The sequence below is a fragment of the Haliaeetus albicilla genome, chromosome 13, assembly GCF_947461875.1.
Source record: "Haliaeetus albicilla chromosome 13, bHalAlb1.1, whole genome shotgun sequence".
Lineage (NCBI taxonomy): Eukaryota > Metazoa > Chordata > Aves > Accipitriformes > Accipitridae > Haliaeetus > Haliaeetus albicilla.
The window spans coordinates 2228509-2252847 of record NC_091495.1 but is presented as its reverse complement, the minus strand read 5'-3'; the positions used below and the strand labels follow the sequence as shown (position 1 = coordinate 2252847).

General features: G+C 43.4%; 1 protein-coding gene across 2 annotated transcripts; it reads right to left on the bottom strand.

The window, feature by feature from the left end:
• Nucleotides 1-694: 694 nt before the first annotated feature.
• DTD1 (D-aminoacyl-tRNA deacylase 1) lies at nt 695-23321 on the bottom strand. 2 transcript variants are annotated; one of them, XM_069799883.1, is made up of 6 exons: nt 23178-23321; nt 20315-20405; nt 18199-18434; nt 9628-9725; nt 3120-3296; nt 695-1308 (listed from the first exon to the last, which is right to left on the bottom strand). In XM_069799883.1, the coding sequence occupies exons 1-5, from the start codon at nt 23218-23220 to the stop codon at nt 3141-3143; spliced, it is 624 nt and encodes a 207-aa protein (XP_069655984.1). In that variant the 5' UTR covers nt 23221-23321; the 3' UTR covers nt 695-1308; nt 3120-3140. The 2 variants fall into 2 exon arrangements, with proteins under 2 accessions (XP_069655984.1, XP_069655985.1); XM_069799884.1 differs by lacking the exon at nt 23178-23321 and adding an exon at nt 21597-21616.
• Between the last annotated feature and the right edge of the window lie 1018 nt (nt 23322-24339).

The following is a 24339-nucleotide window of genomic DNA, read 5'->3' as shown; positions in this document are numbered from 1 at the left end:
CTCTCCTGTCTTGGTTTGACTGATGCTTTACTAAACAAGCAGTCTGCAAGAGGAAAGTTTAAAAAAAACCACAGTGGTTGCACAGTCTGCAACATTGTAAATATGATATGCATTTGGATTAAGAACAACTGTCACCAGTTAGCCCCATAATCAGGTAAAGACAGTCGTGGTGTAAGCACCCTGGCTCTGACGGTGGCGATGGCAGATAGTTAATGAAGACTGTAAGGGCAAGGCAGGCCTGCTGTGTAAAAGGTACCACCGCCACCTCTGAAAGAAGGCAAAGATAAAATGATTTGCAGTCTTTCATTTCCCCTGAAACTTCCTTGGCTTTAACACCCACAGGAGAGCAGTTCTGCAGCTGCTTCTCAGCTCTTGTTGTTTGGCGGCAGCTTCCAAATGCTGTTCTGCCTCTGATGAATCTGACAGAAATGTCAGCAGGCGCATGATGCAGCATGTGGAGCAGCTGCTGCGGCATTTTGATGGCCACCATAAAGTAACTACAGGACTTAGATGTGTTGGAAAGAGCAAGGATTTCAGGTCAGCAACCTGACTTCCAAACTTCCAAAGGAGAGGTGGATGAGTTACATTAGTAGGTGTTTCTTGGCTTGTAACTTCTGCTCTGTGTCACTCACGTTGTTGCACACATGGCTGTACTTTAGGGAATGCAATACACAAACACCAACAGGCACTCAGCTAGCATCATTTGTTTAATAAAGTCTTTTCTGTTTCTAAAAAAGTTTACAAGACGGATGTGTTCCACATGATAAACGACTAGCGGCTGATCTTTCCTTTTAATAACTTAATCCATGCAGAAAGACTGGATTGCCTAACTTGGTGTTACGTAGCAGCTGAACAATATACTAAAATATACACAGATTGACACGCTGCCATGAAAACAGGTAGCACATGACACCATAGAGTGAGAATCAAAATACAAGCCTGCTTTGATAATTTTCAGAATTCAAGTGTAAGTTTAAGGAAAAACCCTGATTTATTTTTGAAATGGAGCTTATGTACTGATATTGAATGTTCTGCTACAATCTGCCTAGAGTCACCCTTTATTCAGCAGTCATGTGAAAACACATACACAAAAATGTTACAAGTCCTTTTAACTACTGATACTACACATTAACAACTGAATCGGATAGCATTGCTTTGGTTGTTTCAATACAGAATGATGTAGGTTTCTAATGTCTTAGTTCTGTTTTCCCATTTTCCATTCTTTTCCGAAGTCGTTGAAGAGTGGTTCTGAGGTGAATGTCTGTTGGGTCTCTCTTCGAGAATCCAGTGTAGTTTTTGTATGAGAAACTGTGGAAGGCAAACAGGAACATTACTATAAGTAGAGTAGAAATACAGTAGGATTCCTTCAAATCCCACAGAGAAAAGTATCTTTACTTACTGTCACAGCATGAAAATTAATGCTAGGCTATCAGTATATCACATTTTACAAAACGTTCAGCTCCCTAGAATTTCAAATGCTATCGGAAAGGTCAGACTGGCCAAAGCACTCTAGAAGGCCTGCAAACTCCTGCTCTCTAAAATGTTCTTATTTCAACGCACAACACAGAAACAGTCGGGGAAACCTCGTACTCCTGTAGCACAGCAGCAAGGCCAACAGCTGCTGAGAAACAGTACATCCTCGCTTTATTTTCTAAGAACATGTTCTGCTTCCCAATGTGCCTGCTCATTTCCAGTACTAAAACAGGAAAGTGCACTGAACATAAAGCCAAAGAGAGCAGAACTCGTGTGATTCCAGCTGCTGTACGACATGACAGTCCACTTTTGACTGCAACCCAATTAATGAACAGAACAATTTCACACCAATCTTGAAGCTGCTCTCCATGAGGCCAGGGAAAAAAAAAGCCTGTGGACTTGAAAGTTTCTTTGATAACTTCTCCAGGTCAATCCAAAACAAATTAGCATATTTCCAGAAATCTATTCAATGCCTTATGCAAATTCATCCATATTAGTACCACACAGATAATATGAACTTCTGTAAAACAGAAATCATTCCCCAATGTCTGACCCCCAGGGAAATTCATGGATTTAAAAAAAAAAAAGGCAACTTTCTGAGTAATGCGTAATACTGGATTGTATAAATCACAAGCCAGACTGAACTCTAGGGCTGGGAAAACAAAGAAAGGTTAGACCTTAACTTTGCAAAGCTGTTAATAATTAAACTGCATAGCCAGCTCAGGGCTTCAGTGTGCAGATGAGGGAAATAATACTTTCCTGAGAGCTTGGACATGTTTGAAAGTTCAAAACCAGCAAGGTAGCTTTTGCAGGAGGGAAGGAAGGCAAGGAAATCTGTGTTCTGAAGACTAAAACTGACTGGAAGAGTATGATAAATACGTATCTACATATGTAGATAATTCATGACAAAGGATTCAGGTCTGTATTTAGTCTAATTCCATTCACTCATGTCCAGGCATGTCCTGCAGGTCAAGCACCTGAAGGGAGAGAAAATCCCAGTACTCATACTGAATTCAAGCAGCAAGCCTGGCTCTCAATGCCTGGCCTAATGTTCTTATTAGATGGTGAAGATATATGAAATAGCCTGTTATCAAGTCATCCTGGGAAAGAACAAACTGAGGAGGGGGGGGTAGGAGCCATGACAGGAGTTGCAGTTCTGGCCTGTCTCCAACCTGTAAAACGTTTTCCACTTCCATTGCTGGGGACTATGTGTTATTTGGGTATTACAAATGGTGGGGGCTGTTCCAGAATGACCTGCCTGCTAGGTAAGGCAGAGGAGAAACGCAACCACGTTATCTCCACTCTGAAGAATACAAAGCAAGATTCTGAGTGAAGTCACTGCTGTGTTATAAGACCAAAATTTTAGATTTCCTGAGTCAACCTGGAAACAGTCATGGCTGGGCCAGACTCACAGATACACACCTCCAGCCAAGCACACAGCTGGGAAGAGGTTTTTCACCCACTTCTACCTTCTGGTGTGCCAACTGCAGATAGAAGCGAAGGTTAACCACCAGCAAGATTATCAGAATTTCACCTTTCAGCACTTCTAATGCAACTCTCTGCACAGGCTGCTTCAGTAAAGCACCCAGGGTTAGAGACGGCAAAGCGGGAGGACACAGTTTTACAGAGGAGTGAAAAAGCCAAACCTGAGGCCTGCTTTGGATGAGCTAAGGCTCTCTTTCCGAAGACACATCTCCTTCTGCTCCGCTGCTTGCGCTGGGGTCATCCTTGTTACGGGGGGCATTTCTTTCTCTACTTGACTCAGAGGGAACCTTGGTTCTGGTCTTCTCTTTTCTTTGTTGCTGTTTTTCAAGTTTTGTCAGCTATTCACAAAGTAAGGAGAGCGAGAAAACATTTCATGGAATAAAGTAATTTCAGAAGACTATTTCTAAAAAATAGCAACTTTGAGCATTTGTAGAAAACTTGCAACTCAGATTCACGACACCAATACATATATCAATAAAACAGAAAAGAAAAAAAAAAAAAGCCCAAGGCTTAGATTTTCAGAAATTTGGAGAAGACAGTAAATTATCATCATATGCTAACATGATTACCCCCTGACTATAAAAGAGAAGTGCACACATTCAAAGGACTACCCTCAGCTTTCTAGGGTTCCTCCTCCAGCCAACACAACCTGCAAATATGGAAAAGAATAAAACATAAGGACCAAAACGGGGAGCTGGATTCCACCAAACTCTTCTGGTTTGGTCTTAAGTGGCAGTTTTGTACTTTCAAAGCTGCTGACAACAGATGTATCCCAAGTTCGGCCATCCAGCACACAACAATCAGTATTTTATTCTTTATCCAGAGGAAGAGATATATGAGCCTCAGCATCACCTAGGATATAGAATAAGCATTTCAAATCAGCTTGGACAAAACCCTCTCCTAACGCTACCTTGCCACCTCTCAGTAGAAATGATTTCAATGCTACCAAGAGTCAAACTAAGTTGCACACAGCTGTCATTTCTACATCTCTTGCCCATTTTTCAGAGAAGCAGGTTGCAGTAAGTTTTGGGGACACTATATATTGATAGCTACTTAAATCACTATCCTTTGTGCAGTTTAGCCATTTGGATAATTTCTGTAATCTGCTGATTTTCTCTACTGCTTCCACAATTTCCCCAAGATAAAGCATACTAGTCATAAATCATAATTTCATGGCCAGAAGATCTCTTCTCAGATGAAATCTTCATAGAATAAAATAAGCTAGGTTGTGTGTGTCAATTATTAATTAGACAGGCTCATGGAAGAGGCATACAAAGATGTAAATCTGAGCTCCAAGTCAGTAGACTCTTAGCTACATGCTGCATATAGGCAAAAATTTGTGCACAGGATTAGAATCAGAGCCCCTCAATCCATTGAGACAGTCTTAAGCTATAGACATAACAGGAGTAACTAAGCCTGAAAACTCACTTGGAAAATAATTTCAGATGTAAACCTGTACATATCAATCCTTTTATCTCAAGCCACGGTACCCTAGAATCACTTTGTGTTAGACTTTGGCCAGAATCAAAACCCACAAACCAATTGGGTGTTCAGAAGCCGTCCTTTAGGGTCCCTTGCCAGCAGTCAAAACCTATGCTTTGGGGATCAATACCTGTCTGACCCAATTGCTGAATATCTGAAGTATGAAAGAAGTCAGAAAAGTCTTGAAATATCTCAGGTGTTTAAGACCATCTCCCTTGTGACCACACACAAAAATGCAAGAGTCGTTAGTCCACAGAAGGCAACTTTTCTCCCTTTGTAATACATATATTTTACATTGCTGAGACACTACTGATGGACTAATCATCTCAAACTATGTGGACATTGCGTCTTCCCCAACAGATTGACCAACATATAAAGTAATAGTTTTGAAAAAGGTCAAAATTTACATTAGGGTTGACAGCTTCTTTGACAAATTCTAGCCTGATGCAATTTAATAGTACACCACAGACATGAAATTCTAAAAATTGAATAATGACAGTGGAAAGCTAGACTGCACTGTGAAGGAAGGTTTCACGAAGGCAGAAACGTCTGCCATCATGTCAGCTGTAATACTATGTCACATCACTTTTGCAATCAATTTGCTGTAGCAAAACTATGCAAACAAACTGGCACACCAAGTCCCCCACCTGAAAATGTTAGCAATTCTCCAGGTTGTTTGTTTTGCTGAAGTTTATTTCCCACATTCAGAAATGCCTTAGTGCCAACCTTCCTTGAAGTTCTACCTTCTTTAATATAGAAACATATCCTTTGTTTTCCTTTTTCTCTGTGATCAGAGTGTACACAGAGGTTGATCGCTGCTCTAGAGACAGCTTTTCCTTTTGCGATAGCCATGAATAATACCAGGAAGAAGTGAATGACACCAGAAGAGAATTATTTTGTTAGCAGTCTGACGGAAAATCAGTGGCAGTGCTCATGTTTCTGAAACCTCAAACCACAACAAGAGCTGCAGATGTAGGTTTTAAATTTCAGCACTGGTGTGCCAAGCTGCTACAATTTCAAATCTTAAAAAAAAAAAATCACAACAACTTTAAGGACAGGTTACATTTCAGGAAAAGTCCAATCCTTCAAACTGCTGTACGGCATTACAAATCTAGCAGTTTAATACTAATGCCACTAAGCAAATGATAGCACTGAGATAAAATGATTATCAGAGGTCTACTGCAAAAATAAATCAATCGAAATGTCGTGACAGAAGAAGGGTAGTCTTCACAATCTGTTAAGGAGATGTCAGATCATCTGACTTTTTCCTTTTCCTTTCCACATATCTATAACTTAGACTTACAATCAAAGTGGAGCTTTTTTCTCTTGAGAAGAGAACACAATCCTTCTGGCCAACGAGCAGCTCACGCAAGGAATTATATACTTCATTTTGTTCCTAGAAGAAACCTGAGCAGCACGCAATAAAGTTACACCCTGTGGGCCCAAAGCCTAAGGCAAGAAAAGTGCTACCAGCCCTTCATCAGTTAGCCTGGTCTAACTGGCTGCCCAGGGTCTTGGAAAAATTCCCTAGCCAAGCAGTTTATCAGCTGCATGGCTTCCCTACCCGTTCTCCTTAACTGCTCTTTATCACCAGTGATATAGATAACCAGCTGAGCTCCCTTTGGTTCATTTTCCTCAGCAAAACTTTCAGTGTAAGAAAATTAACTCAGAGGTTTGGGATTTTTTTCTTCAAAGTAAGCTCAAAAACAGTGCAACTGGAAGAAGAGAAACATCCAACGTTGGCAACACAGCATCTAGAAAAAATGTCACCTGACAGTGGCAAGGAGAGGACTGTGGTTTATTTCTCATAACAGTGCATATGTTCACATGGGAAGGAAGAAAAACTAGGTGACAAAAGCTAAATTCAAAGACAATGGGAAAAACCCATTTGCTACAGATGGAGGCCCTCACTGTACAGTCATTTACCGTAGTTTAATATCATAAAATATTTGACACCAGCTGCATCAGTACTGTGCTACTGATCACACAATTCCAAGACAATCCCCATCTCTCCCTACAATGAAAATGCAAGCTGAAGCAACGCCATACTTGGGGAACTGAAAACACCTTCAGCTACATTATATTAAAATGTTCCAACTCAAAAGTGATAGAAAAGTTAAAATACTAGATTTGGGGTTTCTCCACATTCAGCAGAGAAATCACCTTCAGCTACACAGTTATGAGAAGTTTTTTAAGGCATAAACAATAGAATATTTATGTGGAATTTGTTTAATGGATTTTTCTATAATCAAGAACCTCCTGCCATTTAAAAATGTAAGTTACTTAAATGTCAGTCTTGCGAAGTTCCTCTCTCATTCAAAACACTGACATTTCCAAGGGGCATTACATTTTTATTTACTCCTCATATTGACAAAGCGTGTGCATGCTGCTTTACCGTACTGACACAGGCAGGTTCAGTAACAAACATCTGTTCCAATGCTTTCATTCTTCTTATCCCTCCCAATACAGTGTCCAGTTCCAAAATATGGTTTAAAATACAATGTAGTTTATTTCATTCTGGACAGTAATGGAACAAACGGGCCCAGAGAGATCAGTTCAGCATCTAATTAGAATATACACATTAAACACTGAAACTGCTAAGCCACTTCCCTTAGCAGAAGAAATAAAAATGCTCAGAATATTTCCAACCTGAATTCCACAATTATCCATAATGCTTTCAAAGTTCAAGGGGGTTTTTTTGAGTTGTCACCATGTCACCTCCCCCAGCACCCTCTAAAACCTCTTCCTGCTCCATTTCTGTCTGGCTACTTCTACTAGCTACAAATTCCTATGAAAAAATACAAAGTACCTCTCCCTAACCTTCCCCAAAACAGGATATAAACATACAAAGCAGTCTGGGCATAGCCAACCTAATCTCAGCAACTATCGCAACTTCATCAAGGGAGCACAGAAATTCACTACACTCTTAGCGCTCACCTGTGTAATTATCCAAATGGATGCATATAAGTTCAAAAGAAATTATCCAAAATTTGTTCACCAGTTAAGGCTGGAAAGTACAATCTTGTGATCTGTACTAGAACATTAGGAAAAATCTTTTTGTTTTCTGCATCACAGCCAAGCGTGAAGAGAAATACTTGATCTACCCCCACTCTCAAAGACTATGTAGGAAATGCAGTCACTATTACTGAACTCAGAACAGAATCACCGCATGCATATAATGACCTTCTCTCATTTTATGCCTTTTTTTTTTTCACGTTTCTTACCCAGTTTCTAATCTGAGGCTTTATTTTGCCTTTCAAGCAAAATTTCTTGCACATCAGACGTACCAAAAAGGTGCTTTAACAGCTCAATCAAATGCCAGCCATTTTTTCTTTTTCTATTATTCCATTCACATGTCCAAATTCCAAAATAATACCAAGTCTTCAGAAAAGGCCCAGCAATCACTAACTACTGCTGGTGTAAGACTCTTCTGATTTACTTCATACTTTCAATTCATTTGCTTACTATTAAATCAGACAACAATGGAACTGAACAGCTGACAACAAATTGAACTGTAGTAGCTTCCTCTGCTTACTTGGGTTTTGCAAACAGCTGGGATATTCTCTTTTTTATACACACACACACACACACACATATGTCTATATATAGACATATATACACACATATATTTTTTTGTATGAGGATGACTTTTTTTTATTAATTTTTTTATTAATTCTGTAAGTGATCTATTTATACCTCTCTAGCACAAGGAATATAAAAATACCTTTGGATTAATTAATCCACAGGTATTTTTACTAATTACATTGCTAAGGAATTATAAGGATCAGATTACCAATTACAACCACAGACAATCACTCAAAAAAAAAGAGGTATTTCACTGTTACATCCAATGACATAAAAGAGCTATTCATCAACTATTTGTCTAATCTCTTTCTGTTAACATCACATTAAACACTGCAGGATGGTTTATTTATCTCTCCTTGCTAAAGCAGAACGCAAAAAGATAAAAAACACACCATCTCTAAGCCTTAGTTCCCATGCTACAAGCAAATCAACAGACTGTATAACAGAAAAAAAAAAAATGCAACAGGCAGGGAAGAGAGAAGAGAATGGCAAATTTAAATTGGTTCTTCTTCATCCCACATCTTGTATGATGGGTGAGAGAAGATGGCAGACATGTCAAATAATATCCAGAAAGGATGCTTAAGAGTGTTGGAAACAGCAGTGCCTCCAACAGTGTGTGTTAAGGTCCCGATATGAGCTGGAAAAGATACTCAGTTAAAAGAGCTGCCAATTTTCAAGGAAATGGGGTTCTTTGAAATGTGGCATAGATTAAATTCTTTGTGCATTCAAAGCACGCACGGCTGGATTGCTTTATAGGTGTCTGTGCCGCTGCAAGAGCTCATCCATTTCTATGACAAACAGGAATCCCCCACATCAGGACTTGCAATGAGCTGGAACTGAGGGTGGCTCATGAAATGTGTGTGGACAACACACTGCAGAAGGAAGGTAAGCAAATTTACATTACTCTTATATGTCCGGAACCCACTCAACCCATAGAAGGACTCTCTCTGTCCTCCTTTTCATAGGGTCCAGGCACAGACCCAGTAAGAAGATACTTGGTGTAACCTTACCTGAGGATAAATAACAGTGCTCTAAGCACATTCTGCACAAGAAGCCTCATCTTTGCTGATGAAGAATGAGGTTTAAGGAGGAAAGGAAGGCAATCAGCAGGCAAGACTTGAAGCAGCATCATTCACAATAAACAGGGAATTCATGCCAGGCAAAGTTTGAAAACCAGCATCCTTCCCCGTCTTCAGCCCATGTCATGGCCACCAAGAAGGTGTTGTCAGACAGGAAAAGCAGGCAACTGTGAGGACAAAACCCTTAAACAAGCCAATGTTCCCCAAGAAAGAGATGGAAACTTGCCAAATCCAGCATGCCCTGGTGAATCCTCTTGGGTTATTTTATACCCACACACGGGACAGCAGGGGTAAAAGCTCTCTCAGTGCTCTCCATTTCAGTCAGAAACTGCACTGTGCCATCCACCTACCCTTATACCAATGATTCCCACTAGACTGCTTGAGCAAAAAAGACTGGTCACCAGTTTTTTCCTAGAGACCAAGACACCACGGGGCTCCATCTCACAGTCACAGGCAGCAAATTTGCGGAGGAGGCACAGCCTATACATCCACCCTTTCCAGACTGACCTTCTGGCTTGCTTACCTGTTTAGGGTCAACAGTGGCAGCCGGGGACTCCAGTTCTATTGTTACAGGACCATCGTTCTGGATGTGTACCTGCATGTAGGCACCAAACTTGCCATCTGAAAAGGGAAGGGACAAGACATGCTTAGGGCTCTTGGAAGGATAACTCATACTAAAATCTTTACCAAATATGCTACTAAAAAGAAAAAAAATACATAAAAAGACAGCCAACTATCAAACTGCAGAAAGCTACTAAGAAAAAACGAATCTGTGTGCACCCAGCTATGTGGTCTGACATTCAGAGAGGACCAATACACAACCAAGTACAGAAATGTGCATGAAACAAGTCTACAGATAATCAAGGTGCTCACAGTTCAGGATAGGCAGGATAGTTCTCACAGGCAGGAGATGAAATTTTAAAGGCTGTAACAGCTAAGCCTAGGGATCCAGTCCAGCTAACCAGTTGATGTTTTGAAGAAATCTTACATATAGGCGAAAGATAAAAAGACCCGAAGCCTACTCTGAAGCATTTGACATTAAATACTCTAGAGCAGGGGACATTGATGTGCAGCTCAGTTCCAGTCTGTTACAGAAATTTCTACATTCCTGTTTGCGACCTAGGCCATTCTTTGACAGAATTTGGCGAAAAGGGTGGAAAAAAAGACAGCATCTACTCCATCAACCCTGCCTACTTCACAGGAATACACTTCTAAAATCAGAAATGTCTATGTCATTTGTCATCAATGGCATTTATTAGCACACCAGCTGAGGCACAGACCACATTTTTGGTAAGCATTTGAGAAGTTTCCATCACAACAGACCCATGACTTTTTTATCCTGCATAGTCTACAAAAGCCATCCCTTTGTATGCTGTCTTCATCTCACATCTCATTTTCCTTTGTGCAAACTTTCCTGCTCCGTTTTTCCGAGTCCAGCTTTCTACTCCTCAAACTCACCCCACCCCTGGGCTGAGCCTACTTGGCTGCTGACTCCCACATATTCTCTTCTCCTATCCTGCACACCTGGGTAGCCTTTCTAGACCTTCCTGGTAGGGACAGCAACCAGAACAGACACTACCATATCAATACAAATGCATAGAACAGAAAAAGGTTTACTGTAGCAAGCAGACAGCAGTTATCCAAAGACTGGAACAGTCTCACTTACTAGGAAGGCAGGCCTGGAGCCTGTTCAGCAACACAACCAAAACTTCTTCCAGCACCACCTCGGAGAGTGAGCAAGAACATGCTGAAAGCTGTAGGCTCAAACTTCCATGGAGCAACCACCCATTGGGAATATTTACCTGAGACTTTGTATAGCTACAGAGCAGCTTTCCATGGCAACATGTGATGTCCCTGACTGAACAGAGGTCAAATCAAACTGTCCTGATTCTTCATTAATGTGTTACTAGGGACAAATAGCTCTGGAAGAGTTTTCAGTCACTCCCTGTCACATCCTGTAAGTCAGATAGAAGTCTGGTATTTGCTTAAAAGAAAAAGGAAAAAGAAAAGGCCTGTCCAACACATATGGGCCATATCACAACAGATCTACTGCCCAACAGCTTTTGCAAAGGCTGCATGCCACAAGCCACCCCATGCAAAGTTCTGGCAAAGCCAAAAACTATAGCCCTGCACAAGAGACTGCTGCCAATGGTCCAGTGGCCAAGGTGTTCCTCACCTAAACATCCTATAAGTCTTGTGTGACCCTGAAATGCTCTCCTCCTGCATGTGTCCTGTATCCCTAGGCAGTGACCCCCCTCAGTCCAAAAGGTGCTCCAGAGAGCCACTCCTGTTGACTCCCCATGATGGGCATCACACCTGGACCACAGACGGGACTGAGGGTCCCCCAGAACAGCCCTGGGAGGGGCCCGGACAGGGTTTCCGATCCTCCGAGTCCAGAATTTGGGTTCCCCTGCCTGCTTCTGTGCTCCTTTGTGTGTGTGCAGACCACTTTTGCATCACATAACCTAAGAACTACTACAGCAGGAGTGAAAACGTCTCCCCATCTACTCCACTGTAGGGTCAGGATCCTCTGGCAGGAGGGGAGAACTGAGGCTGCGGTGGCATCAAAGAATGGCACATCAGAAGTTACTGGCACATCAACAGTTACTGCAGCTGACTTGATTGGGTAAACTGGGTAAATAGAGATACCATGAAGCTGACAGTATTTCAGGAAAGGATCAGTGTGTCCTGAATGCTAGCTAACGGTGCAGAAGAAGAAAAGAAGAGCGTTACTAAATAATTACAGAAAATAACAGAAAATTTAGGAGACAAAAGTATTTACAAAGCAAGTGAAAAAAATCAGCAAGACCTGTTCTCATTTTATAAATCTGCAGGAGCCTGAAACATGTAAAGGGTCCCACTGAGAAAAGATGTCAGAGCAATCAAAAACCTAGTGATTATCATTTTCTAGCACAGTTTTCAAACCTTTTGCCACCCATGACAGATGAGAACCTGCAGGTAAAACCCAGGTAGTTTTTCTCTAAATCTGTAGCTTATGGTTTCACTGGTGAATCATGCAGACACACATTTTCAGAGATGCCTATAAATTACTCTCGGTTGAAAAATAAAAGCTTGAAGAATGCTTGCTGCTTTTGGTTAGCTGTATCTGCACACCTGAAGTCTAGCTACCATAATGTGTAAGAAAGAGCCTCAGACTCTTACAAATACCAACTACAGCTCAGGAATCTCGCTGCACAGAAAAAGGCAGTTTCTGCATCTGACAAGCACAATAAAACAAGACTCTACACCTTCATGCAATGAGGGAAGGATCTACTGACATGCTTAGAAAGTGGTTATATTGCTTCTTCAGGAAGATCAAGCAGACACTACCTGAGCTGCTGCTCCTAGAAGGGTGGTTGTTGTATTGACTGTGCATATGGAAAGAGATGTACCTATACAGCGATCACATAAACCAGTCAAAACTAATGCATCTTTCTTTAACAAAACAATAAACAAAAAATACCATCTTGAACTTTATTAGTGGGAGCACAACTTTTCAAATAGCTCTCTACGTATCATATCATCCCTCTGCTGTACTTTACTCACAGAAAAGGACTGCCTTTTGCACTTCCCATACGTGTATGGACCTAAAAGAAAAAGTAACCTTCACAGGCCCCTTTTTTCACAGGAGGATAAAGTGGACAAATAAGCCCCCACCTTTACCAGCACACTCAAAGCACTCCCATGTCACAAGCACCTTCTATCTTGTTTCAGCATCAGAAATATTATCAAGGGACATCTTTCTGTAACAGCTCCTTCCGTTCTCCTCATACTTAAACTTCCAGTCTTTTGACCCAAGGTCACCCCAGGTCAAGGTGACTCACAGCTCAGAAAGTTTAAGATTTAGAGCTAGTAGAAACAGTACAGTACTTAAAACAGAAATGTCTGTTAATGCTGCCCTCTTCTCAGACTTTCCCATTGTCCCGGTTTCAGCTGGGATAGAGTTAACTGTCTTCCTAGTAGCTGGTACAGTGCTATGTTTTGAGTTCAGTATGTGAAGAATGTTGATAACACTGATGTTTTCAGTTGTTGCTCAGTAGTGTTTAGACTATAGTCAAGGATTTTTCAGCTTCTCATGCCCAGCCAGGGCACCTGACCCAAACTGGCCAACAGTGTATTCCATACCATGGGACGTCCCATCTAGTTTAGGAACTGGGAAGGGGGGGCAGGGATTCACCGCTCGGGGACTTGCTGGGTGTCAGTCGGCGGGTGGTGAGCAATTGCCCTGCACATCATTTGTACATTTCAATCCTTTTATTACTACTGTTGTCATTTTATTAGTGTTATCATTATCATTATTAGTTTCTTCTTTTCTGTTCTATTAAACCGTTCTTATCTCAACCCAGGAGTTTTACTTCTTTTCCTGATTTTCTCCCCCATCCCACTGGACGGGGGGGGAGTGAGTGAGCAGCTGCATGGTGCTTAGTTGCTGGCTGGGGTTAAACCACAACACCCGTCAAAAACAGGAAGGGTCTCGGTGCCTTGCAACCACCACAATATGAAAGGCAGTGGGGGTTTCAGTCTCAGCAACCTCATTCTCTCAAAGGATTTAAAAAGCCAAATGAGGGAGAATTTCTTTACACATTCCAAAATCCTTTTATTAGTCTTAATCCACAATGTCTTGCAGACCACCACACGCCCTCATCTTCAAGCCTTCAAACATACTGCAAAGGTGATGTTGTTGTCAGAAGCAGCTGCCACCCTCCCTTATCACAAATTGATACGTCCTGTAGTTTCAGGGACCATGGTCCCTGCACAGTATGTGCTTTCGTCATGGGACACTTCTGAGGTTTTGTGCTGGCAGTTCCCTTATACAACAAAACCAAAAGGTTCTAGTGTCCATTGGTCCCCATGGCTCTTTTCAAGAAGTGGCCTCACTGTAACACAGCTTTGTTCTCTGCAGCTTCAGGGTCTGGTCTTGCCTGAACGAACAAGGGAAAGCTAAAACCTAGTTTCACAATTTCTTCTTAAATCAATGCCTAATCCTTCCTTAGGATGAGATGCTTCTTCAGCAGAATCTCCCCCAGTGTTGGCTGCCTGCCTCAAAGACATACTCCTGCCTTCCTTCTCTTGTCCCAGTGGCTACTGTAGTGTCAGTATATGGCAATTCATATAACCTTTTGGAGAAGGCATTTTTCATTTCTGTGTTATGGTTTCCTGAAGAGGTAAGTCGAGAGACAAGCCTGACTCCCCTACAACAGACTGATATCTGTGGTACCACTGCATTTTGCGTTCACCTAAGAGCACACCAGTGGAACACATCACCTCTGCAACGCTCGGGCAGACGGGCTACAAAGGAGTTGATTGTTCTGCCCTTGAATGCAACTTCTGAAACTCTGATGCAGAAAAATCCCTCTTCTGCACAGGACTGCAAAGAAACTGACATCAGCACTTCCATCTCTCTGTCCCAAAAGTCTGTCCAGATTGATTTTCCTTTTTCAGTCAGAAGGAAAGGAGGAGAAAGAATCCACCCATCTTGGATGTTGCTTGTTACACCAGAAACTTTGGGTAAATTTATCACATGACCCTGTACTGTCCATGGGAGACACTAACAACTTTCCCTTAAATACTATTTCTTTTCCTGCTTTTTATACCACAATGCTCTTCAATGTGGTAAGTACCTTTCCCCACTTTAAGACTTCTTGACTGATCAAGTCACCTCCCTGCAACATCCTCTGCAATAAAATAGGATCCTACAAATATAATTAAATTGACAAGTTCTGCTGGACACCCATGTCTTCGAATTCCTTTTCCCTTAGAATCTGGCATGCATGCCTTCCTCAGAGGCAAAGAAGATCTTTATCTGAGGTGAGACAGAGAAGCCACCTCTGAGATGTAAAGACTTGAAAATGAGACATAATTTACTTTCAGAATATTTTTTTGACATATCTTAAGCCTCATGACCTGGAAACTTCACACTGGTTTTATTCAGAAGTCACTTCTAAGCTTGTCTACTTGGAAAGTTATTCCTAATTAACCCCATGCGGGTACTCTTGCTCCAGATCAGAGCGCTTATTCCAAAGTGACAACACTCACGAAGGGAATTAGTCAGAGAGAATAATTCTGCTTTCAACTTGCATCAAACCTTAATCTGAATTAACCTCCTCCTTGTGGAACAGTCCTCTCATATTTACTCAGATATTGCTATTAAGGGAGTGAGATACTTCACACTCTTTGCCATGCTACTCCTTACTGCCTCAAAAGACTAAATCCACATTCAAGACAGAGAGCGAAGGCCCTGACACACAAGGAGAAGCCTTGGTAGGCCAAGTTTTTGGATATTACCTTGCACAACAGAGTACTTAGACCTGCATTCACCAGCTCTGCTCCTCAGAGTGCAGTGAGGTGTTTAAGAATGACCGAGAAAGCACTGAAGCAAGACAAGCAAGCACTTCTGATGCAACCTTCTCTTTCCTAGACATTGGTACCCATCTGCAGTCTTAAGACATCTGTATTAAACTAGGAGCCACGGCTCTGAGCCTTCTCCAAGATTTTGTTTGTCAAACATCCCCCTGCTCAGTGTGTGAAAGAATGGTTTGCACTTCTCTTTGGGGAACACTTACCATTCTGAGCAACTAGATGGCAAGCTCCAGATAGACCAGATACCAGACGGAGGAGCTGCCTGCCCAGCACCTACAACAGTGGCACAGATAGTAGCTCAACTTCCAACAGCCAAATTAGTCTACTGAAAAGATACAGGGACTAGAAAACACAAGGCTCTTAGGCAATATGGCAATTATTGATCTGTCTTTGACTCAGCTACACAAATTCCACTTTAAATTATTAAATTATTCCTCTAAAATGCCTTAAGCAATTTGTAAGATCAAAGGGAAGGGCACCTACAGCAATACAGAGAATCAAACTCTAATCTCCCAATAACTACAATTGCATGTGCACGTATGTGTATGTGTAGGGGAAATACATGAGTACAGATTTTGAAGACAGAAGGTAGAGCCTCATGCTGATACCCTAAGCCTATTTTAATAGTCCAGCAGCTCCTTCAACAGTGCTCCTTCCCAGGGCCCTCCCATCACCCTTTGTGACACAGTAGCATGCAGGACAGCCCGCAGCAAGTCAGGTTCTGATTTCTTTAAGACTTTTTCAGGGCAGAATTCAGTATGTTTGCATGCCACACTAAATCACAGCCCAAGTATTACAATTTCACCAAGTTATGCTTATTTTCAAGCAGTCCTGCTCACATACAGCCTGCCAGTGTATAACGGCTCTGTGCTGTAATACACCTCAGCTCAAGGAAACGGTAAACTCTGGTGATGCAACCACAGGACTTAGCCTACTACCCATGAAACTGCCAAGCTTCAGAAACTTTGTATGCACAAAAACAAATAGATAAAACAAGCAAACAAACAAAAAAACCCTGGCAAAGAAACTGGCATAACAGAAACTTCAATCATAAAAGTTTAACAGACTTGGATGCAGCACAACATAGACTGGCACAGTCTAAAAAGTAAGCAAAATTATAAATTAACAGGTGGTTGCAGTGCTGCCAGCAGTTTCAAATGCATGTGTTATCTGACACAATAGCACAGGCAGTCACTCTTGGGTTTCTAAATCTGTTTTCAGCATGAAAAAAAAAAGCAGAAATGAAAGCTCTTTTTGCAGGAAGCATTGGCAAACAAGTGCCAAAATACGGGCACTTAACAACAACGGGTATTCATTTCAGGTGTATAACTGCTATTCACTGAAAAAAGAAGTTAAAAAAGCTGCTGTCAAAACATAAACTGATTGAAAGTATTTCAGAAACAGAGCATTTTGCAAAGCCCAAGGATAAAGATGTAGATATACAGAGATATATCAATTTTTCCACACCTCATTTAAGTGAAAGAAGAAAGTCCATACTTGCTTTTAGTTTACGAGGACATAAGGGTCTAACTCAATCAAATCTTACCAGAGCAAACCTTATTCCCATTGACTTCCCAGGAAGTTCTGTTACCAGTTTCAGAGGCACAGGAACGGGTCCTAACTTAGTCATAACTCAACAAAGACGAAGATTCAAAAAGCACATACTCTGAATTCATTAGAACAGGAGTTTTCTATGTTACAGACTGAAAGGGATGCAGGGAAGGGCTATCAGAAATGCATTCCTTATCATCAACAAATGTTGATTGGGAGAACATATCAAGCTACTGGAAAGCTAACACAAGATGAACATTTTATGTGTGCATTTCACTGCACCTCCTTGGAAAGCACTGGGATAATTACCTTCATCTACAGTCAATATGGAGATGAGCCTCTAAATCTTTCCCCAGCTATCAGTATTCTGTCCTTTTCTCCTTCTTTTCCTCATAAGGAAAGTAAGGCTGACCATTATCTATTAATAGCCCCCATTTAAAAAATAGTCTTTTCTAGACACTTGTCTTCTGGGCAGGTGTACCAAAAATTCAAGTCTAAGTATGAAAACAGCCAGAAAGCAAACAGAAAAGATTAAGGGTGGACAGAGCACAAATGCAAAGGGAAGCCAGGCATTTTCTGGTAAAGACAAAACTGTTGCATACATGGCATAGAGTTGAGAAAAGATAGTCTAAATCAAACACTGTTCTCAAGTAGCACATTACACCTCCCACTGTCATCATTACCGTTTAACAGAATGTAAAACTAAAGTGACAGACGGAGCTACACTGTCCATCACACACTGGTGACGCCTCGAGTCTGACTAACCACATATGCCTCAGAAAAAATGCTCCTCCTGGATTAATCTAGCTACGCAACACAAAACATCCAGCCTTTGAAGGAGCCTGACCCCAGAGCTTGTTCTCATGGCTGCAGCCTCTCTGGGTTATGTCGTCAGAGTCATTGCTCACGTTGTACACCCAGTACCAATACAAGAACATCTACATGCCAAACTATTCCAGAGGAACGCCAGGGAATGGCTTGGCTAGAGGAAGACAGGAGTGATCACCCTGCTGGGCTGCTAGTGAAAATACCATAACATCCCCTTATCTATTGCCACGTAAAGACAGCTCCTGTGAAACACAGACAGAAAATTGCAGAATAAAGAACGTAACGATCAGGGAAGAGCACATACAAACAAGGTCCACTGGTCACATCAAGAACGTTACCAACCTTTTGCCCTTACCTTTAATAAGCTCTGGTTTGTAGGCTTTTCTTAGCTGCTCTAAGAAGTTGTTATAAAAACACTCTGCCTGCTCTGTGGGCATTGCCATGTGGTAGTCAGGCTTGTTTCCTTTCAGGATGCACTGTAGAGTAAATTGGCTCACACACAACACTTCATACTCTTTATCCATGACACTTTTGGACCAGTGCTTCCCACTTTCATCTTCAAATACTCGCAAGTTCAAGATCTTTCGAACCCTAGGTGGAGAAAAAGATAATTCCTAAATTGTCCCAGGCAGAATCAACAGGTACAAGTTAATGCCTACCACACGGGATGAGATAAAAGGGAAGGCAGATGCATATTCGTTCTGCCTCCACATAACAAGATACCCCTTTGTCCCTTCCTTCCTAAACCATGGGAATCTCATCACATTAGGCAGAGCCATAACCAAGAAAGCCCTTACACACATATATAACATTGTCAGACTATTAATTAATATCATAATTTTACAGAGCATGAGATCAGGACAGAATAACTGGAAGTTACAGGGTGACATAAAGATAGCATAGGAAGTAAGAAAGCTTACTTTTTACTATCTGATTTTATGTGTCACAACATTATTTAATGTGTGAATAACTTTGGGAATTTTAATCCTCCCACCACACTGGGAAATCACACTCAGTATGAAATGACTATAAATAAACTATGGTTGTTTCCAAACATATATTCCTCCAGCTCTGTCACCTCCTAGCACTCTTTCCAAACCCAGCCCTACAAGCCAGATGAGGACAGCACTTTTTCATCAGGATCATAGAATCACAGAATAGTTTGGGCTGGAAGGGACCTTTAAGGGTCATCCAGTCTAACCTCCCGAGGCACAGTCACAAAAATCATCCTTGCCAATTTGTGTGTGTCAAAGACAAATGGAATTGCTTCCTGAATGAAGTGGATGGTCAAAAGCCTTGGAAGGCGTCAGCACATAGGCTTAAATCACCATCACTGCAGTGTTTTAATGGTAAAGATGTTTGTTGTTTCATTTACACGATTACTAAAGTTTCCTTTAATAAGACTTTCAAGAGCCTGGTTAAGCTGATTTCTTTCATTCCTTTTTTTCAGATGCTGGCTTCCTGCCTTTCCTGTGTCAGTCATCCAAACAACCTGGTGTTGAGAGCACAGTCGCTATAGATCACCCGTTTGCAATATTCCAAAGCAACTTTCACATTCACCAAGGTAGGAATGAGAAAGAACAGAGCAAATGTTACACACTGAGGAGGCAAACAGTAAGGCAAGCCAATGGAGCATGTCATAATAAAAACACCTTCAGCTTTACTGCAATTCTCTACAAGTTTCACATGTTTATGTGAGATCTTTGGTGGCCTTTAGTCCACATCCCCACTGTCTACTTTCTCTTCCACATCTGCTAAGGGTTGTTTTCACCTTCGCTCAGATTCTTGTCTCTTCACTGCTTGAGCCTTTCCTCTTCTTGACGCAAGTTAGCTCAATTACCTGTTTCTTCTTTGCCTTCATAAGAACTGAGGTCAGACTTAGAACAATGAACAGTCCAAAGGAGACAGAGAAGCCCCTGGAGAACTCTCTCTTGCATGTGTTTGCCGGCCAAATCACAGTATTTTGTGGCCATGGAACAGATGGCCAGAGCCAGCCCTCCAGGCTGCCAAAATTCATTCACTTTTACAGAAAAGGAACTGACAAGACTATCCAGCCTTTTGGAAGAACAAAACTTCTCGTGTGCAAGCTAAAATGAGAGTTTGAGGTTCTTAATACAGCCCATCCTTAAAGGATGGACTCCTCCTGGGTAACTTCATACAGTAAAAAGGACAGACATTCAATAAAGGGAGATCAGAAAAAAACAACATGTTGATTCTTCCTTTTTGAGTCAGTTCTTCATAAAAAACACACAGACAAGGAATGGCAACAGATTTTTCTCAATGGAACATAAAAAGAAAACTCTAATTAAGAAAACTGTATTTAGGGTAAAATCTGAAGAGGAACTAAAAGGCAAACCCGAGTTTCCCAACAGGAGTGCCCCATTTGTTTGGCTACTACACAGGTATCACTGATTCAGTGTCAGAAACGCACAAATAAAAGAGTACAAGGCAAAAGGAAATATGTGACTTACATGTGCTCCAGCTCTCTTTGCGTATCTTCCAAAGAAATGCCCAGCAGCACACAGAGGCCTCGTCCTATTGAACTTATTTGTTCACCACCCACTGGGGAAGAGGGGGAAAAAGAAAATTAAGGCTAAATGCACTGTCTCGTTTTATGACACAGGTGAGTACTGATTTCAGCTGGCAACTGTACAACCACCAAAGAAAACATCATTCTAAACCGTTCTTCTCTGTCTTAAGTTTGTTAGAGAGTAAAGACCATACAGAAGCCCTCTTTCAAAAGTTTTCCCAACAGCATGTCTTATTTGTGAGGGACTAGCTCAAGATGCCTACTCCAGCATTTAAAAACACTGTACAAAGATTCTTTACTACAACTGATCAGCAGTGCTAACCAGAGAGGAGGCAGAACTCTCTCCAATCCTTGTAAAAATTATCCCCCTAGTTGATATCAATAAGTGTACTCAATTTCTTTAGTCCACCACACCTACTCTGCATTAGTTGTGAAGAGGTGATTTCTATTTGATATAGTCCTCATGGATTTTTGAAACACGACCTGCAAATACTACCCTCCTAGCTGGCACCACCGCCTCTTTAATGACATCTAAAATAAAACACAAACCATCACAGATCCACTGTGTTTTCCTAAGAAATGTTTTAATTTATCTTAATTTAAATTATCTTAACATGCTTGAGCCTGAGATGACTGTAGTTAGATTTAAATGAGATCTTAAAATCGAGATAAGCACCAGCTACCCAGCTGTTAAAACTATATCCAGGCCTATGCAACTGGGAAAAAAAGCCCCAAACATTCTGTAAAACAAAAGGAGAGCAGGCCCCCAGCAAAAGCTGAAAGCTTGTGTCTGTGCACCAGTGGCCAGAGCTGGACCATTCCCAATGGGCAGAAGGAAACCAGGGGAGAAAACTCCTCCCAAAACCTCTTCCTTTCCATCCGATACGGGTATGAGCCCTCCAGCTCAGAAATCTATCCTCCCACTAAGCACAGCACTATCTCCCTCACAGAGGGACATCTCAAACTCTTTTAACAGCCAGAAACAACAGTTTAAATTCTACCCAGAAATGTGGCAATAAGTCAGCCACAATCCCAGTGCTGACAGGGTCTGACCGCTATTGTACCCTCAGTGCACAAAAGCTGTGCTCCTTCCTTATTCACAGGCATGCTCTTCCTTCCATTGCTTACGGACCATCCACACACAAGCAGAACTATATCTTTAACGTGCAGGCTATCCTGCTGCACACCATCTTGCCCCTGGGCCCCACAGCAGGCTCACTTACTGCCTCATATGCAAACTTCTTGGGAATTTTAAGCATTTTGAACACCGAAGGTCCAACTGGTGCAACAGCCAGGACATGCCGCCAGGACACACCATTCCTACCAGCAGCTAAGCACGCACCAGGGCCATCACTGGCTTCCTTGACCCACACAAGCAATGCATGGTGGCGACTGGGACAGCACTGCCAACACACGCAAGCAATGCAAATAGGTGAGTCAGGCTGCACTGCCAACACGCTTGCAATGCAAGGAGGTGACTGTGATTGTAGTGCTGATGCATGCAAGCCATAGGAGAAGGCAACAGGGATGGCACTGTCACCACACACAAGAAATGCAAGGAGATGACTGTGACTGTAGCAGCAGCACATGCAAGCCATGCAAGGAGGCGACTGCAACTGTGCTGCCAACGCACGCAAGCAACGCATGGAGGCAGCTCTGATTATAGTGCCGACGCATTCGAGCTATGGGAAAAGGTGATTGAAACTGCACTGCTGACACACACAAGCTATACAAAGAGGCAATGGTGCCAGCACGTGCAAGCCATGCGACGAGGCAAGAGGGACAGCTCCATTGTCACACACAAGCAATGTGCAACAGTAATCGGGACAGCCCTGCCAACACAAGCAAGCAATGCAAAGAGATTACTGTGGTTATAGTGCCAACGCATGCAAGCCATGCAAGGAGGCAACTCTCATTATAGAGATAACACTTGCAAACCATGGGCAAAGGCAACGGGGACGGCACTGCCAACACACATCAGCAATACAAAGAGATGACTGTGACTGTAGTGCCAACACATGCTAACACTGCAAGGAGGCAACTGCAACTGCACTGCCAACGCACGACAGCAATGCGAGGAAGCAACTCTGATTATAGCACATGCAAACCACGTCCCTGGCAACTGGGATGGCGCTGCTAACACATGGAAGCAATGCAAGGAGGCAACTCTTATTACAGTGCCCCGACACATGCAAGCCATTGGAGAAGACGATCACGACTGCACTGCCAATACCTGCAAGCAATGCAAGATGACAGCACACGCAAGCCACGGGAGGATGCGATTGGGATGGCGCTGCCAACTCACGCAAAAGAGTGCCCGGCAGTAATCGGGACAGCCCCGCCGAACATAAACCAGCAACACGAGCTGGCTGTGCCTGCCGTGTCAAAGCACGCAACCCACTCCAGGAGGCAACTGGCCTGCCAACCCCCGCAAGCCATGCGAGGAGGCAACTCTCATTACACAGACGACACACACGCCAAACCACGGGAGAAGGCGAGCGGGCCGGCACCAAGAAGCAAGCAAGCCGACCCACGCCAAACCCACGCTAGGGGGACGCCAGGGGAGGGGAAGGAGGACCACCCACGCACGCCAGCCGTGGGTGAAAGCGAGGGGGACGGCGCTGCCCACACACACAGAAGGAAGGCGAGGAGGGGAAGGCGCTGAGGGGCCCTTGCAGGCCGCGGCGGGGAAGGGGGAGGCGGGGAGGGGGGGGAGGGCGGGCGGAGCGTACGCTCCGCCCGCCCTCCCCCCCCTCCCCGCCTCCCCCCGGCCCCGGTGACCCTCCCGGTGGCGGCACACTGACCTGTGACACTGGCCTGGGCCACCCGCTGAACGATGGCCTTCATGGTGGCGCGGCCGCGCAGCGCAGGCCCGGCGCCGGTTACCGGAGTGGGGAAAGGCGACGGCGCTAGGCAACGGCGGCCGCTCCCTGCCGGACCGCGCTGCTTACAGCGCCCCCTGGCGGCTCGGAGGTCCTGCCGCAGCCTCCCCGGGAGAGCCGCTATAGGTCTGTAAGGGATGTGTATACATATATAGGGTGTATGTGCTGTATGGCATAGGCATAAGCGGTGCCTGTAGGGGTTTCCCCCTACAGGAAGCCTCTGTAGAAAAGGGAGGGGTCGACAAACGTTTTGCGTGCCGAGGGGCTTCTTTTCTCCGAAGGGAGTTGATGCCTATAGGGTCTTTAGCGGGGCGGTGCCTATAGAAAGGAGAAAATGCAGGTAACCGGGGTGGCATCCTCTATGCGTATGGCTATAGGGGAACAGGGGGGTGCCCACAGAAATTAGTGGCTGGGATAAGCCTTCTGGAAAAGGAGGCGGTGCCTGTAGGGACCAGAGGAGCCCATATAGAAAGGCGGGTCTGTAGGCGCATAGGCTGGCCCTCGTGGTATAAAAGCTCCTATAGAAGCTGGGGGGTGTGGGCAGAGGGGCTGGAGACAACAAGGTGGTGTCTGCAAGGACTGTGAGGAGACCTTACAGAAACCAGGGCAGGGCAGGGGGTATCCTAGAAAAGGCTACAGGGAGAGCAGGCAGCTCCTATAGAAACGGGGAGGTGTCTGCAGGGGCAGGGAGAAGCCCCTACAGAAAGGAAGGTCTGCTTGTGCAGGGTCTCGGGTCAGCTTCCTCTAGAGGCTGTATCTATAGGGACTGGGGGAAGCCCCCTGTAGATAGTAGAGGCTGGGGCAGCCTTCTAGAAGTGTAAGTGGTGGCTGCAGGGAGCCCCTATAAGCAATGAGGGTCAGCAGTGAGAGAAGATGGGGGAAACGCCTATAGAAAACAGTGGCCAGAAGCAGCTTGCTGTGACAGGAGGTGATGTCCATAAGGACCAGGTAAAACCCCATAGAATGAAAGTTAGTTACAGCCACAGCAGCTGGGGGGGAGTACCCTACAAGAGGAGGTAGCATGTGTAAGGATCAGGGAAACCCCTATAGAAACAAAGGCCCAGTAGAGGGCCTGGAGCAGAAA

Excerpts from the sequence above, each read along its gene's own strand:
- DTD1 (XM_069799883.1), bottom strand. The coding sequence starts at position 23,220 with ATGAAGGCCATCGTTCAGCGGGTGGCCCAGGCCAGTGTCACAG. Across the intron at positions 18,435-20,314 it reads CAAAGAGAGCTGGAGCACAT|GGTTCGAAAGATCTTGAACT; the intron begins GTAAGTCACATA and ends TTCTCCACCTAG. Across the intron at positions 3,297-9,627 it reads CCACTGTTGACCCTAAACAG|CTGACAAAACTTGAAAAACA; the intron begins GTAAGCAAGCCA and ends CTTTGTGAATAG.